Source organism: Podospora pseudocomata, assembly GCF_035222375.1.
Source record: "Podospora pseudocomata strain CBS 415.72m chromosome 2 map unlocalized CBS415.72m_2.2, whole genome shotgun sequence".
Classification (NCBI taxonomy): Eukaryota; Fungi; Ascomycota; class Sordariomycetes; order Sordariales; family Podosporaceae; genus Podospora; species Podospora pseudocomata.
In genome coordinates this window covers 1,553,150-1,569,463 of record NW_026946366.1, presented here as the reverse complement: position 1 = coordinate 1,569,463, position 16,314 = coordinate 1,553,150, and the positions used below count along the sequence as shown (strand labels likewise).

Genomic DNA, 16,314 nt, shown 5'->3' with positions numbered 1-16,314 from the left:
GTATATATCCCATAGTCAGCTTCAATACAGTCCTCCTGGGTCCTCCTGGGGATTCTCAATGGTAAATATTAGAGCACGTTCTCATCCGATCGATAATTGGAAGTGGGGGACGTGTAATTCAGATCCGGGTACACGACCACATGACAGACCTTCACCAATCACTATGCCTCCTCGCACCTAAACTAACTGCCGATGTGGTTGGCTGTCTCACCGAGGCGCCCAGAGTGATAGAAACCCCACATTCTGACAGGCGTTGCGATCGCGGGAAGGAGGTTTGCTTGTACCCCACGTCACCTACGTAAAAGGTGGGGTTGACTAGTCGCCGCTGGAATGAAACAGTGCACCTTGACCACGGGAAATTCTTGCTAGAAGCAACATTGAAAAGGAGCTCGTAGTCGAGTAACTGGGCCAACAAACATCGAATCAGGAACCGTCCGCTTCTCGAATACATTCCTAGCATTCCCAGCAGGGATCGAACCCTCCAGCGCACCGAGCAGCCACTTTCATCCAATCTTTTGTGTAGCGGTTCTCCTTCTCCGAGCATTCGCCGAAGCCACCCAGGAGCTCCCGCCCCTCCTTATTATTGTCAGAGCACACAGCTGCCCGCCATCCATCTCCCCTTTCAACCCCAATGGGTGAATTTCTTCCCAGTTTGGAACTGCCTGTAGAGGCTGGCAAGAACCACGCCATGGACAAAATCACAGACAAGATTGCGGCTTTGCCCGCCGAGACGAACTACTGCTCCCTCGAATTCTTCCCGCCCAAGACGGCCATGGGTTTCTCCAACCTCCGTGACCGGCTCGATCGGATGGCGAGGGCCCTGCGACCACTCTTTGTCAACGTTACCTGGGGCGCCGGCGGTTCTACAGCAACCAAGTCCCTCGAGCTCGCCGAGATCTGCCAGCGGGAGCTGGGCCTGACAACATGTCTGCATCTTACCTGCACCAACATGAGCCGGAAGCTGATAGATAAGACATTGGAGGACGCAAAGGCTTTGGGTATTCGCAATATCCTCGCCCTCAGGGGCGACCCGCCAAGAAGAGCCGAGTACCGTGATAGCAACGAGCCACAGACCGACGATGACGAAGAGGAAGAGTTCCATTGGGCCGTCGACCTCGTTCGTTATATCCGCAAGACTCACGGCGATTACTTCTGCATTGGTGTTGCCGCCTATCCGGAAGGCCATGCCGATGAAAGCCATCCCCTCGGTCAGAGCCTGGAGCATGACCTTCCTTATCTCGTCGAGAAGGTGCAGGCCGGAGCCGATTTTCTCATGACACAGTTGTTCTTCGACATTGCAGCGTACGATCATTTCGAGAAGACTCTTCGGGAGCATCCAAGCGGTACATTCAAGGATATCGTGATTATCCCTGGTCTTATGCCTATCCAGAGTTATCAAATGATCAAAAGGACGACAAAGCTCAGCCACGCCAAGATACCCGATGCGCTCATGGACCGTCTGGAGGCCGTCAGGGGTGACGATGAAAGAGTCAAGGAGGTGGGGGTGGATATTGTCAGCGAACTGGTGGAGCAGATCAAGGAGATCAAGGGCAGGACGGCCGAGGGTCCCAAGGGCTTTCACTTTTACACGCTCAACCTGGAAAAGGCAGTATCGTTCATTGTCGAAAGAACAGGGTTGATCCATCCCGAAACTCCAGAGGAGGAAGAGCTTCAGTCCGCTGTGAGACACAACCCTCTACCGGACATTCGACTTCTTCGCATCAACGGATCCGTCCCCGATGATGGAAGACGAAAGGGCTCGATTGGCTCTGATCCCAGGGATCGGGTTATTATCCAGGGTCGATCCACATCCTATCCCGACTGGGAAGCGACAGCACAGGAGGCTAGCATTCCGGCAGAACCCATCAATTCCCGCGCTAACACACTGGCTATTTCAGAGGGCGAAGGCGTACTAGGCCGCGAAGCCACGTGGGATGACTTCCCCAACGGCAGATGGGGCGATGCTCGGTCTCCCGCCTACGGTCAAATCGACGGCTACGGTGTAAGCCTGCACGTTACGGTGGCCCAGGCGCTTCGGATCTGGGGCACTCCAAGGACGACCGAGGACATCAACAACGTCTTTATCCGCCACCTCAAGGGCGAGCTCACAACCATTCCGTGGAGCGAAGAAGGATTCAGCCCGGAAACCGACAAGATTCGTGACCAGCTCATCAAGCTCAACTCCAAGGGCTGGTGGTCGTTGGCCTCGCAGCCGGCGGTTAACGGCCTTCGGTCCAGTGATCCCACCTTTGGATGGGGACCGGCAAACGGGTTCGTCTTTCAAAAGGCATTTGTCGAGTTCTTCATTCCGTCGGCGGACTGGAAGGTGCTCGAACAAAAACTTAGGCACCCAGACTTGAAGGACGATGTATGTTTCTATGCCATCAACGCCGCCGGTGACTTTGTCAGCTCGGATGCCGCTGGCTCGTTGGAGGCAGAGGGGGAGAAGGAGGCCAGCACCAATGCCGTGACGTGGGGTGTTTTCCCCGGCAAGGAGATTGTCACGCCCACGATTATTGAAGAAGTCAGTTTCCGGGCCTGGAGCGAGGAGGCGTTTGGGATCTGGGGAGAATGGGCCAAGATTTATGGGAAGGGGTCGGAGAGTGAAAAGCTGCTTGAAAAGATTAGGGGTGATTCATGGTTGGTGAACATTATTCACCATGACTTCATCGATAGCGATGCCATTTGGAGGGTGCTGCTGAACTAGATGGCGTGGAATTGGGAGGTGGAGGAATGAAATGGGATGGTTGATGATGAGATGAAGGCCATGCAACCAAAAGCGCGTATTGGGTACAGAGAGATATCTGAAGGCGAATGTGACACTGAGAAGCAATCAGAACGGAGATGACGATATATAGCGTGAAGTTGAACCCTGAGGTTCCTCAGCCGATTGCTTACCATGATCCATGTAATGTTTGTGAGCGAAGTGCTTTGTCAACCCTAACCCATATCACCCGACCCTTGTCGCCTTGATCCCTGCACTCCCAGCGAGAGTGGCGCCCCTTTTTCAGCCTCAATGTGGCACCAGCACCTTAATTGCACATCCAACCACAACCGACCGCAGCCGACAACTCTATACTTTCCCAACCCAGCAGTCGCATCCCGAATTTTTCGACTTCTTACGCGTCGCACCACCATTCGACTTCGAAATCCTTCTTCACATCCTCTCGCCGAAAACCACTCACAACCCGACAAGCCACCCCCGATTAAACCACCACCACCGCCGCCGCAATGTCCGAACGCAAAGTCCTCTCCAAATACTACCCCCCCGACTTTGACCCCTCCCTCGTAGGGCGAACCCGCAAGCCCAAATCCGCGGCCAACACCCCCAAGGTCCAAGTCGTGCGCCTGATGGCCCCGTTCAGCATGCGCTGCACCGCCTGCGGGGAGTACATGTACCGCGGCCGCAAATTCAACGCGCGCAAAGAAACCCGACCAGACGAAAAGTACTTGTCTATACAGATTTACCGGTTTTACATCCGGTGCACGAGGTGCTCGGCGGAGATTGTGTTCAAGACTGATCCCAAGAATCAGGATTATACTGTTGAGCAGGGGGCCAAGAGGAACACGGATCCGTGGAAGAGGGGGTTGGATGATGGGGACAATGGGGATGGGGAAGATGAGACGGATGAGCAGAGGTTGGATCGGTTGGAACGGGAAATGGCGGAGGCGGCGGGGGAGGAGGAGAAGAATGCTATGGCTGAGTTGGAGCAGAAAACGGAGGATGCGAAGAGGGAGATGGCGGTGGCGGACGCGTTGGATGAGATTAGGAGTCGGAATGCGAGGTTGGAGAAGGCGAAGAGTGAGGGGGTGGATTTGTTGGAGGGGTTGGTGAGTAAGGAGACGGAGGAGGAAAAAGAGAGGAGGAGGCAGGAGGAGGAGGATGCTGAGGCGGCGAGGAGGGCGTTTCAGTTTGCGAGGAGGCAGGAGATGTTGGAGGAGATTGTGGAGGAGCCGGAAGAGGAGGAGAAGGGGGTGGACGGGAGTAATGGGGGGCCAAGCTTGTCGTTGAGTGAGGGGATTAAACCTGCGACGACGGCAGCTGCGACAGCAGCTGCGACGACAGCGGGGACCGATACGACGGATATGCCACCGCCGAGTTTTAAGAGGGTGGTTAAGAGGAAAAAGGACCACGCCGCGCTATTAGGGATCAAGAAGAAGAAGGTGGCTTGAAGTTGCATATGAGCGGCACCCTGCCATATCAACCGATGGGGTAATGAGAGGAATAATTATTTTACCGGCACACAGCACACTTTTACATGACGAGCGGAAGTGAGATAGAGAATGGTACCACCCAGGGAAACAGGTTAGATAGAGCTCACGGTGTGCTTACAAAGTTGGCTAGGAAAACCGGCTACAGAATCAGCGCATCCGTTACACTAATAATTGATTCACTGTGAAATTCACATTAAAAAAAGAACAAAGTGAGTCGAGATTATCCCAGCCAAAGAATTGACCGAGAATTAACATATTGATTGCTTATGCGTACTAGATACTTTGATGTACCAGCCCACCTCCATCATCAATTCATGCTCAGAACAGAGAACGAAATTCATCTATCGAGAGCGTATTCGCAAACCGACAACTCCAGGGAAAATCATTGCTTAATCCCCACCGATATTCCCAGCCCATTAAACGCCATGCTCGCAACAGAAACGAGAGGTGATGAGCAAAAAAAGGACGACCTGCCAAAAAAAAAAAGACCCAGATATGCAAGTATTCGAGAAGAGAAGGGAGAAGACAACCGAAAACCATTTTTTCCCCAACTCGTGTACGCCCCATATCATATCCATTCCGAAACCACACACATCCTAGTAGATATGTGTCATGTGTAACAACCAACGTCATGTTTTCCCCGGCCCAGAAGAAAAGAAACCCGATGCTGAAGAATGGTTGTTACGCTTTTTCCTCTTCTCTTCCCAGCCCGATAGAAAACGAAGAAATGAAGAGATTTTCACGCTTATTTCTTTCTCCCTCACGGCAATGATGCGTCACAACTGATTTACTGGTAGTTGTAATCGCCTGGGTTTCTCCTCTGGTTCGATACGCCGTTGGGCATACTGTTTGTGCCCGAGGAGCGGTCGTTGCTCTGGCTTGGGGAGCGCCTCTCGGGAGAGGTGGGAGCCTGGGAGATGGAGTCCATCTGGCGCTTGGTGTGTTGGTGCATGGAGCGGGCGTAGCTGCCGAGGTCGCTGGGTGGTGGGGGTGACATGGCGAGGCCGACGGAGTAAGAGGCGTTTTGGGTGGTGGGCATGGTGCGGGTTATGTCTTTGTGGGTGGTGATGATTTTTTTGGAGAGTTGATGATGGTGATGATAGTGCCGCTCACGTTGAAACTTTTTGCAAGAGATGAGAGACTGCAGGAGAGCTACTCAAAAGGAAAACGCCGACAAAGAGAAGAAGTTTGCGGTTATTGTTTGTCAGGCTTCAGCAGCCAAGAGTTGATTGTGTTTATTAGTCTGTGACTAAGATGCGGAAAGAAAAAAAACAAGGAAACGGAGGGGAGGGGTCGCCAGACTTTATAACGGAGAGCTTGGCTTGTAGGTGCTTGGAGTGTATTTGATTAAGGCGAGATTTGGTGGGGCCGGGTGGTAATCAATGGCACTTTTTGTGTGGGAAGGGGTACGAGTGGTGTGGGGACGGGGGAGGGGGGAAAGTTCGAAGGGCAGATTGACAAGCGGAAGGGGTCCACGCGGGGGACGGGCAGGGACCCTCAGAGAGAGCAGTCGGGACAAGAGAGGTCTCACACCCATCGTCACCATGATCCTCGCACACCACCACCCGCCGGAACCAATCTCACAAAGGCACGACAAGAAGGGGGCCCGTCTCTCTCACCACCTCATAGGTGGAAGAGGATAGTGCTGCTACCCTCAGATGCAAGCTTACCCCCAAACCTATGACCGATCAGCGGTGATGAGCGCCGTTTGAACATGGGGGTGACCATGACAGACGTAGGACGGCTGCCAGTTATGGCGTAGCTTATGACCGTTTGAACCCATCACTCAGGGACTGAACATGTCTTCCCGTTTACGCCGGATTCACTCGACGTAAACTTTGGCCGGCTGTGTGTTACCACAGAACAATTGCTCAGCGCGGCTGGCCGACCTGTCTTAGATCAGTGCCACAGCATCGACTTGGTGTCCCCAGCCTGTTAGTGAAGCGCGGCGGCAACTACGCAGTGAGAGGATGAATGACGGAAAACGGAAGAAGTTGGGTGGATGGGGGAAGACAGCGGGAGCCAGGAAAGGCAAGACCCTGCTGATCATAGAGTTGGGGGGTGAGATAACGGAGGCGAGATGTGACGACTAAAGCCGTGGGAGACGGCGTTTCAGTGGTGCCAGAGAGACAGCACTGACGAAGAGAGAGTCCTGGGTACATGACGAGGAAGTCCGCGTCGGTGGCCAAGGCAAGCGAGAGATGGGATCAGCAGTCTCACCCACCCTCCGCAACAAAAAGGATGACGGTTTGAAATGATGTCAGTGGTTGGACAAGACAAAAGCGGGCCCCCGAACCATGAATGCTTGTTGTTCCGGTCTGCAAGGCTCATGCAGAGTACCGATAGCTATTCCCTAACCTCATCTCGCGAAAGGTATCTGTACTCGGCCAACGTTAGGAGAAGTTGTTGATGTACTCATGTGAGCAATATCTTTTCCACTGCTATTGAAGCCAAGGTACCTGATATGTCTCTGCCCTGCATGCAGCAAGAGGGGGTAAGGGGGTATGGTGAGCCAATGGCCGAGGAAAACGACGCTTGGACAGGGGAAAAGTTGGCACAGTGGCAGCACGGGGGGGAGCAAAACATGGCATTCTCATGTTTGCCCATCCCACTGAGGCCATTCAGAGTCCAGTCTAGAGACGGCACGTTGAAATTCCCATTCAATTAGTCAAGGCGAGACCACACGGGGTCCTAATTGCCAAGCGCGAAATCTTGCGCCGGCACGCCGGACGGAGGTCATTGCAAAAGCGGCTTAGCATGCGTGAGCTAGGGATGGGTAAATTGGCTCACAACAGGCGGTGACAGGAGGCAAAGGCCTATGATGTGATGATGTGGCGGGAGGAACACATAGCAGTGTTGCTTCGCGTGTTGTGTTTGAGAGAAAGAAAGCGGCGCTGAGCCTGACGATGATTTCACAAGCACACAGGGCAAAAACAATCCGCTGGAAAAGAGACATCGGATTCTGGCGCCACTCGTGCATGCATGCAAGGCGTCAGACCCCTGCAAATCGTGCCGATGACATCACAGCTCCCACCCCTGTCAGTCACCAAACAGGCAAGAGCTTGACGATTTTCCCCCACAAATCAACCCCAAGGGTCCTCCGACCTCGTCAACATCTTTGTTAGCTGTGACGGTTCCTGATCTAATTGCTCCAAAACTGCCGTCAGAAAAAAGGTCCAGACCAGTCGCCACGACAATCATTTCCATTTCGCTGAAAGAAACCAAAAGTGTTCATTTTGCAGTCGCTCGGTCTAACACGCGCCAATTTCACCGAGTGTTTTGGCAGCGGCTGTAACCATCGTCAGCGATGCCCTGACTAACTGACATCAGAGCTCCGGCTTTGACATCAGCCTCTCTTTTTTAACTCCCGGCGACGACTCATGGAATGGAGTCATAGGCCCATCCACCATCCAACTACCATCCAACGGCGCATTCCGCTTCTTTTTCTATCAGTCTCTAGAACGTCACAAACAAAACGTCTTTGTTCAACAACAGATGGACCCCTAGATTACATCACGTCGCACCCGTACGTGGCGTTGACGGCACAGCGACGGTTGAGCCTCCGCGACCTCCTCACGCAGCGCCATTCAGACGGTTGACGTATGTCCAAAAGAAATACGACGTATCCCGTCATCATCAGTCCCGCCCAGCCACCGGCATCATCCGCAGCTATTGTCCCACACCGCACATTACATCAAGTTCAGCGCCGCGACACATGGAGGGCCGAGTTTATTTTGTAAAAGCTTTAGATTGCCAAAATGGATGTGACTCGAAAATAGTGTGTTCGTGGTCGACGGCTCTGTTGACCGTCCCGTCTGTCTGTACCTTTCATGTGAGCCCACAGTAGTGGATAGTTTAGCAGCCTCGATCCTGAAATGCTGCAGCCTTTCTTGGGATCTTGAGCTAAATCCACATATAATTGTTCCATCATTCCCAGAGAGGCCTTCCCTAAACTTGGCAGCCTACCCGTACGTACTGGAATGCGCACCACTCAAAATTCCAAGCCCCAGCAAGAAGGGGACAGGACAGCTGGCCGCAACCTACGATTGGCTGAAAGACCTTGGACCCTGTTTTCCAGATTCCTCCCCCCTTTGCCTTGGCTGGTGCCGATGATGCTGCTTGGCACTGTTAAGCTTGTCTGCGAGTGCACACATCTGGGTAAAGTGGTCTGATTTTGTCCCGCCTAGACAGGATACCTTGTGTCGGGACCAAGGATTCATGGTAGCTGTGATGAATCCTCGTCCTCCAGTAGCCCATCCGAGTGATACTCGAAATCTTTCGGCACCGGAACCTGAACCTCGTTCCCGTCCTCACCATCCGAATCCGCCGCCGCTCCTCGTTTCCGCTCCTGTTCCGCCTTCTCTCTCAGTCGCTTGACATCCTCCTCGGCCTGCTTCAGGCCCTGATCGTCCACGCTCCTCCTACCCCTCAGGTAACCCCCCATCAGCTCCGCCCACTCCCAAGGCCTCTCCCTGCCGCCCGGCAAACTGTTGAAGTACTCCCACCCCATGACCCCACCAAACCTCGGGTGCCGCCCCGCCAGCAGAGGTATCACGTTTCCCAACACCTCAAAGGGGACGAACCCACCTCCGTTTTCCGGGTTGGTCACCAGCCCGACCACAATCTTCTCCGGGTCCCACCCCTTGACGAGCAGCATCTCGTACATGACCGGGTTGGAGCAGTCACCCCACCCGCAGTAGAACTGCGTGTTGTACCAGCTTATCTCCCTGCCCCTCATGACCTCCAACGCTTCGTAGTCGAACCCGCTGAGGTTGTGTTGATGGTTTAGCAATGCTGCTGCCACGGGGGCGAGAGTGATGATAAAGTCTGGGCCGAAGTCGGAGCGGAGACGATCGATGAGGTGGATGATACCGCCTAGGGTCATTTCCTCTTCTACGTCTAGGTCTAGGCCGTCGAGGGATTGCTCCTTGATGAGGGCGGCTAGAGGGGCGTAGTATTTTTCGAAGTCGGGGTGGGAGGAGGGGTAGTCGAGGCGGGTGAAGGAGCCTTTGGCTGCTCCGCCTAGCATGCCTAGGACTTTGATGCCGGAGGCTTGGAGGATGCGGAGTTCGGCCCATAGGGTTTGGAAGCGGGGGTGGGGGGGGGGTGGTCGTTTAGGGTGAGGGCGTTGGGGTCCTCGTTGATGTGAATCGCGGCGAGGATGAGGTGAGTGAGATGGACTGGGGAGTGTTGAAGCAAAGGGAGGACAGAAATGGGGTCGCCGGATGGCGTGTGGTGAGTTTGATAGTAAGTGATGACACGAGGGAGGTGTGGTGGGGGTATCGGTGCCATTTTGAAGGCAATTAGATTGCTGGGAGGAAGCTGAGTGAGATGAGAAGCGATGTAATGAAACCAGGAGAGTGACCAGGTATGTTTGTGAACCTTTCCGCGTGTATCGTTGACCTGTGATCTCCGGTGGTGATGGCAGGGAGGGGCCATGTGGTGTTGAGGGGTGTTTAGGCAGTTGGCTGATGACAGCTGCCAAGAGCTGTCAGACAAGTGGCAGAGGTCTTACTAGATAAAACTTCCGAACCGATGAGATGAGCATTAGAAAATGAACTAGAAACTGTGCATTTAAATCTGTGCTAATCATACTCGCTGGCGTGATATTACATGTAGGCTGGCAAAAATCAAGAAATGAAGCCATGTGCCTCGAGCCCATGGCTTGACAAACAAAGGGAGGGCCTCTAACAGTTGACAAATTGCAACACAACTCCAACAGATTATACCGCCCAAAAATCAACTCTATCGTTTATAATCGACTCGAATTGTATCATTAAAACTACTTACAAGCCCATGCGACGAAATAACTACATGGCGTGGGATTCAACTTAGGTCCGACCCCCCGAAAACAAGACTACAGAAAGCCGGCAAGCAACAAACCATCCTTTAGCAAAACAAATGCATTGCTTTTCACCCAGAATCCTTTCATCAACAAGAACAGCCGGTAAGAAAGGCACAAGACCGATTCCGACGGCTTATTGGCGTTTCCCACAATGTACCCCCACCCACACTTCATTCAGACAACGCTTACATCGACAATGGCAAGGCCAAGAGCGTCAATAGCCCCAACATCTCTTTCTGTGGTTTCCGAAGGAAGGACAACGACAGTGGCATCAACATCAATACCGAGAAGGTCAACTTCAGCGCACACAACTATCAGGCCGTCGACTTCGCACAACTCGGCTTCTCCTGCCGCCGCCTCATACCCTTCTGTGGTTCCCGAGGGAAGGACTACGGCGTTGACATCAGCCGTGACAACGCCGGGAATGTCAACTTGAACACATGCCATTATGGCGCCGGTGTCGTCTGTGCATGGGGTTTCTGTTGTTGCCTCTCCATCACCATCACCCTCGCCGGTGCCTTGTGTTTCCGAGACATCGACAACCAACGGTTTCCGTAACCTCAGCATCGACACAGACGACCACAGTTCCACCAGAGCATCCAGAATTATCGCCATCGCCATCGCCGCCATCGTCACCACCATCATTGTCGCCGTCATTGTCGCCATTGTCGCCATCTTCACCGCCGTCACCGCCATTGTTATCGCCGTCATCCCCGTTCTCACTGTCGTTGTCGCCGTCACCACCACTATTTCCTCCATCTCCATCACCATCGCCTCCACCACCATCGTTTCCATCCCTGCCCTCGTCATCCTCATGCTACTCATCATCCCCATGTCCAGTCACCATCTTCGGCACCTCAAAGCCTCGGGCAGCGAGCATGCGGCCGAGCAACGAGCAGGAAAGTTTGTCTCGATTGACTCACTTGGGCACCAACTCAGCTGGGGAGCGGCGAGAGACAGGTGCCACGGGAGCAGCGAGCCCGACCGCCGCGAGGAGGGAGACGGTGGTCAGAAAGGTGAGCTAACAGATAGGGTTAGTTTCTGGTATAGACTGAAAGTGATATACAGTGAGCTGCAAACGTACCTTCATGGTTGCGATTGTTCAGCGAGTTTGAACTGGAGAGGACGGTGGTTCTTTGAAAGTCCCAAGGGGAGACTGGAGTGTGCTTATGAGACTGGCGCTTTTGTCTGGCTGATTCGGAAAGACAGGATATCAGAGAGGGCCACAGGACGTATCTATCTTCTTCTACGTCTCTTTTCATGGCCTTTGCCATCCGTCGTGATTCCATCATCCGACGAGGATGAAGAGCACCGGTGTGAGGGCATGTCGTCTTGTCTCGGTGATCAACTCGACGGAGTTGAGTTATTTCTTCCCTTGATCATCTCCGGGGTTTCTCAGGAAGTTAGTTAGCCTGCCCAGGACAAAACAGTTGGAAACATCTATCTACAATGGCAAAGTTCAAATTTCCCAATGCCCCGGATCGACGACACACATTGCATTGTCCATGCAATGCAAATATTCATCCCACGGTGTCGGGAATCTTCAGAACCTCCTTTCGGCAGCAACCTCATCCGACAACCTGTATGCCATTCCATTTCCCCTTTTGGTCGCCAGTCACGATGCAGAAACCGGATCGAGAGTGACTTTTGTTTCGGTCCGGTCGGCAAAGGTCCAATGACCGGTTTGTTCTGGTGTGCTAGCTTTGGTCCGAACCGTGTCCGAGACATCAATGTGTGAAGAAGATGCCGTGCCGGATTTTTGGCAGCGGGTTATCGGAGGAGGTTGCTGACCGGGAGTTAATTAGACATGAACTGGGAACTGTTGTAAAATCCTGATTCGGCAAAATCATCAATACCTACTTGTGGCGGTCTGGAAACCTCTGGAACTTCAAGTTCATGATCCGAAGAAGTTCATGATCCGAAGAAATCTCAGAGGCCTATTGTTCAGTCTCTGGGTGCCCAGTTGGCTTTATATTCAGTGGAAGTGCCTCGTAGTGATCGTACTGGAGAATACGGGCCTGATTGCTATGGAAATGAAAAAAATAGTAGTGTAGGTTTAAAAGTAAACAAACTGTCTTTGTTTGGGGGGGGGGGGGGTTGCCAAGACTTGAAGAAAAAAAACAAGAAAAAGAAGGCAAGAACATGTAAGTACTAGTCTAGCCCTTAGTGTACTCGCTCTCAGCGACGGCGTGCGCCCATACTAATGCACCCGGCCAGGAAATCCTCTGTACTTTCGATACCACTCGTTACAGACGGTCTCACGCCAGTCGGCTCCGTATTCGCTCTCCCAGATAACCGCAATCTCTCGTGCCACTTCGTCGCTCACATCGCTCATCCCACTTCTTTGGTCTCGTCTCGGTGTCTCACGAGCGTTGTGATGTCGAGGCGATGCCCTGCCCATGTACCCCTCGAGATATCGACCGTATCGCTCATACTAGTGAATGAGGATGTCGACCAGCATATACGCGACATGACGACCTCACCGAAACCCAAGACACTGATGTCGGGTCCGTGGATGCATTCTGGCTTCAGGGCAATGGCTTCCGAGCGGACGAACTGTTTTGTCGTCAAGTTTCGAAGAATCCACTGCTGGTCTTGGGGAAAGTAGGTCTCCTGTTTGACCAGCATCTCTGAACGTATGTAATCGTAAGCGGGATCCTTGGAGATGTCCAAGTCGTGAAAGCGGCCAGCCAAAGCCAGCGACTTGCCGAACAGAGAAACGTCTTCTTCTTGGGTGGAAATACTGGGAAAAGTGAAGTGGTGAAGCGTGAAGGGCACATTCGGAAACGCCACATCGTCCCAGTCAACATCCCAGTCGTACGGTATGTCGCTCGTCTTTTGACGCAACAAGTCTAGCTCCTGAGCCGAAAACAGGCCAGGAGGATAGTTACCCGGCTTGACATCCTCTCCAAGCTTGCCCCCCCCCACGCCAACGTTTTCTTGGCTCGAGGGGCCACAAGGTTAAAGGTCTACCCCATCAGAAAAGCGTACCTCCTCGTGCGGGTCCGGATAACGAATGTAGGAGACAAGGGCCACACCGGGAAATGTGTGACGAAGTGGTCACGGTCAGTGGGCACATGGAGCAGTGGATAAAATCCGATAGCGATGAGTCTGAACTGAACTGAACTGGTGGGCCAAGGCCGGGCTGATGTACACGTGGTGTCTGACTGGATGACTCTGAGTAATGACTCCCAGGTGGTGAATCCTGGGGACAACAAACAGGGCCAAACAGGCAATAAGAGATAAAAGTACAAGGACATGGCGGCTGCAATTGATGGGTAGATGATGGTTGTTGTCTACACAGTTGCATGTGCGTTGGGAGAGATATTTATCTTTCCTGCTGGCCAGGTCGGCGGTGATTCACACCATCGGAATCATCAGTTGTTGAGCGATAGGGGTTTACGCCATCTCCTTGTGTTCTACCTAGCCAGTTGAGCACACTCAGACGACCATATTTTCGTTACGCCTTTATTCAGCCACACCAAAGATTACCACAACCATGACGCGCCGTTTGTAGCCAGTGATTGTAGGACCCACCTTTCGCCCCACCCTCTCCCGGTAGAAGCCAGAGTTCATTTCGATATAAGGTACTTAGGCCACACAGCCCTACTTGTAGCCCCACTTATGCGGAAGCAGGTTCAATCATTCTTCTGCCAGGTATGTTCGTATGTGATAGAATGGTTCTGATCTAGCCATTATGTAGGTCGAGGAAAGGGCATGCTGGACCATAGCATCTCCTCAAGACTTCCAGCTAGGTACTATACAAACAGGGGAAATAGACAATGGAAAGACATCCTTCCTTGATGAGAATGATGAGGTTCACACATGTAAGTACCTAATTAGGGTGACACCAAGAACCTTTGTTGCATCTATAACTGATATGCCCATGGCTATTCTCACTTATTCAGTCCCACACCTTACATATATCAAGCAGCGGCTTGACCACATTCTCCCCAAAGCGCTTTTGAAACTCAATGTCATCCCATGCCCATCTTTGCTCCACACACATGGCCACGCATTGCCTAGCCGCGGTTTCGTACTGCGACGGTAGCTGTTGTGAAGTGGCATCTAACCACCGAATCAGAGCGATCAGCCGGCGATCTGGCGTGTCGGTCATGATTGCTTGGTCGGCCTTTTCAGCCCACATCTCCAGTGTTCGATGGGTCCATATCTCGAGCAGGAGAATGGCGAGCTCGAGGAGAACATCCTTCGGTTCTGGCGTGTTGCTGATACTTCGTGTCCGGGGGCCAGATCTGGTAACTTCGTGCTCAACAAAAGGTCCAAACATCTTGCCACTCATTCCCGTGGTAGAATTAGCGTTTTCCACAGCAAGAAGCTTGATTTTGGTGCAGTCCCACGGCGTGACGAGCCAGTTGGTCCGTTGAAGCTGGAGAATCGAAGCTGCGATGTCGAGTGCCAATATTGTTCGTTGTTTATACGTCAGTTGTATGTCTTCGTTCAGATGCCCTTGCTCGAGTACCCTCTTCAGGGTTTCCGCAGGTGAAGGCGATAGAGCCGTGGTTATTTCATCGGCTCCCTCCTCGTCATCCATGTTCAGAACATCAGCCGTAAGCTGGAGTCGAATCATACGGCTTCTATGATGTGTATCACGCACAGCTTTGCAGAGGTCCAAGGTGTTTGGCCTGGAGGGTTGTAAATGTGGTCGGGTTGGGATCTCCGCAATTGCAAATCTGACTGTTGGTAATCTTGGGGACACGCTTCGGCTGTCGGTTGGATGACTATCCATCAGTTAGCCATACATAGCATGGACTTTTCAGTGTTTTTTAATCATACTCATCTGCTGCCAGCTCTGTATCTGGAGACAATACATGGACAAGCGCCCGCGATGAAATGGTGGGTTCGATGGATAATACTAGATTGAATGTAGTGGAATTTTTCAGGAGTCGACTGGTTCTTTTGTGTTGCCGATCAATCGGTATTCGACTTTCAAGTCGGAAAAGTATCCTGTGGCTCCCAACACATCTGCAACAGCAGCTCTTATGAAGGGCGTATGAGAGCGAACATGCCGGATTGCGGATCTGGGTAAGCCTCAGCACAATGCGGCCGGCGTGTGGAGACGGCTCATATGAAGAGAACTCCTGCAGGCCTTTGCGTTTCTCAATAATAGTCCCCAAGGAGAGCCTGCTTTGATCGAGCTCTTCATAGAGTGCTTTCAATTTTCCCCGCTTGATTGTGAACGAGACTCTTTCCGTGAAAGTGATCTTTTTATCTGGGGGGTTCGCTTGAAGGAGCGAGCCAAGGTCATCCTTCTGGGTCTGGTTCGCAAATCATCAGCATCAGACATTGCATAGAGAGTACCAGTTGAACTCACATCAGGGAGTCGCTGAATATGCTTGATATGTCCCACTATCGCCTTCAGCGAAGACTCATATTGCCCAACAAGCTGCTTGAATGGATCACTCAACGGACCTAGCCAGTCTTCAATCTCTTCGTTGACTTCGGGATCCCTCAGCAGTCGAAAGCACTCTGCAACTGTGTCTTCGTCTCGCAGGTTCAGCTCTACTACGCCAGCCGCTTGAAGAAGAAACAGAATGTCTGTATGATAGAGATGTTGGTGTATCGTTAGGCGGAGGATCAGGTTTTCAAGCAAACCACCGTACTTGACGAAGGAGGCGACAGCGCCCTTGCCAACTTGGTAATGCTCCAAAGAAGCGATGACCAGCGGTATTGCGCCAAGTACCACTCCAGCAACTTCGAAGCCTGACATAGTTGATTGCTTGCGCACTGCTTTTAGAGGCCTTCCGTTGAACAGCGCTTGCTTGAGCAACTTAGGAAGCGGGGGTGGAAGGAGAGATTGCCGTGTGGCTGCCAGCAACCCCAAGCACCAATCAAAGCCTTTACCTTTCAGCTGAATGCATGACCACCTCAGTCACCTCAACCCAGCTCGCGAAAACGTCAGACCCCACTTTCAAATTACCTCAAACATAGCACAGCAAGCACCCCAGCCTCGATCAGGGCGTCAGTCATGGATGGCCCGGCTCTCTATCGCGCAGGAAAGCGAGTTTTCCAAGTCTTTGAAAGTTTGTTGAATTTACACAGCGGCACACTTCAAACGCACTTTACCAAAGAGGAACAAAGGTTTCGATTATGCGCGCATAGCTTAGGCCTTCATCATCAAGGCCATAGCTCCCTCGACTATCGGGTCCGCGATGCTGTCCTGGTCAAGTCCCAGCTACTACGTCTGCTCAGTGCTTTGCTTGATCACCTTGAGAACACCCTGGCTGTTCTGAAAG

The 16,314-nt window shown here is 52.5% G+C and overlaps 6 protein-coding genes across 6 annotated transcripts; 3 read left to right on the top strand and 3 right to left on the bottom strand.

Moving 5' to 3' along the window:
• Window positions 1-631: 631 nt before the first annotated feature.
• Window positions 632-2,707, top strand: MET12 (methylenetetrahydrofolate reductase 1; the record flags this gene model as incomplete). Its single annotated transcript, XM_062887820.1, has 1 exon — window positions 632-2,707. One exon carries the CDS (start codon window positions 632-634, stop codon window positions 2,705-2,707), a length of 2,076 nt encoding a protein of 691 aa, XP_062745986.1.
• A 524-nt stretch (window positions 2,708-3,231) lies between these two features.
• cwf16 (Pre-mRNA-splicing factor cwf16) lies at window positions 3,232-6,777 on the top strand (the record flags this gene model as incomplete). Its single annotated transcript, XM_062887819.1, has 2 exons — window positions 3,232-4,164; window positions 4,493-6,777. The coding sequence occupies 2 exons, from the start codon at window positions 3,232-3,234 to the stop codon at window positions 4,499-4,501; spliced, it is 942 nt and encodes a 313-aa protein (XP_062745984.1). The 3' UTR covers window positions 4,502-6,777.
• QC762_209145 (uncharacterized protein) lies at window positions 5,003-5,254 on the bottom strand (the record flags this gene model as incomplete). The annotated part of the gene is made up of 1 exon (XM_062887818.1): window positions 5,003-5,254. The coding sequence occupies one exon, from the start codon at window positions 5,252-5,254 to the stop codon at window positions 5,003-5,005; it is 252 nt and encodes an 83-aa protein (XP_062745985.1).
• A 1,654-nt stretch (window positions 6,778-8,431) lies between the features above and the next one.
• On the bottom strand, window positions 8,432-9,763 carry QC762_209140 (uncharacterized protein; the record flags this gene model as incomplete). Its single annotated transcript, XM_062887817.1, has 2 exons — window positions 8,432-9,703; window positions 9,731-9,763. The coding sequence occupies 2 exons, from the start codon at window positions 9,761-9,763 to the stop codon at window positions 8,432-8,434; spliced, it is 1,305 nt and encodes a 434-aa protein (XP_062745983.1).
• Window positions 9,764-10,508: 745 nt separating this feature from the next.
• Window positions 10,509-11,175, top strand: QC762_209130 (uncharacterized protein; the record flags this gene model as incomplete). Its single annotated transcript, XM_062887816.1, has 2 exons — window positions 10,509-11,076; window positions 11,129-11,175. The coding sequence occupies 2 exons, from the start codon at window positions 10,509-10,511 to the stop codon at window positions 11,173-11,175; spliced, it is 615 nt and encodes a 204-aa protein (XP_062745982.1).
• A 2,655-nt stretch (window positions 11,176-13,830) lies between these two features.
• On the bottom strand, window positions 13,831-15,904 carry QC762_209110 (uncharacterized protein). The gene is made up of 3 exons (XM_062887815.1): window positions 15,393-15,904; window positions 14,855-15,336; window positions 13,831-14,799 (listed from the first exon to the last, which is right to left on the bottom strand). Exons 1-3 carry the CDS (start codon window positions 15,786-15,788, stop codon window positions 13,965-13,967), a joined length of 1,713 nt encoding a protein of 570 aa, XP_062745981.1. The 5' UTR covers window positions 15,789-15,904; the 3' UTR covers window positions 13,831-13,964.
• Between the last annotated feature and the right edge of the window lie 410 nt (window positions 15,905-16,314).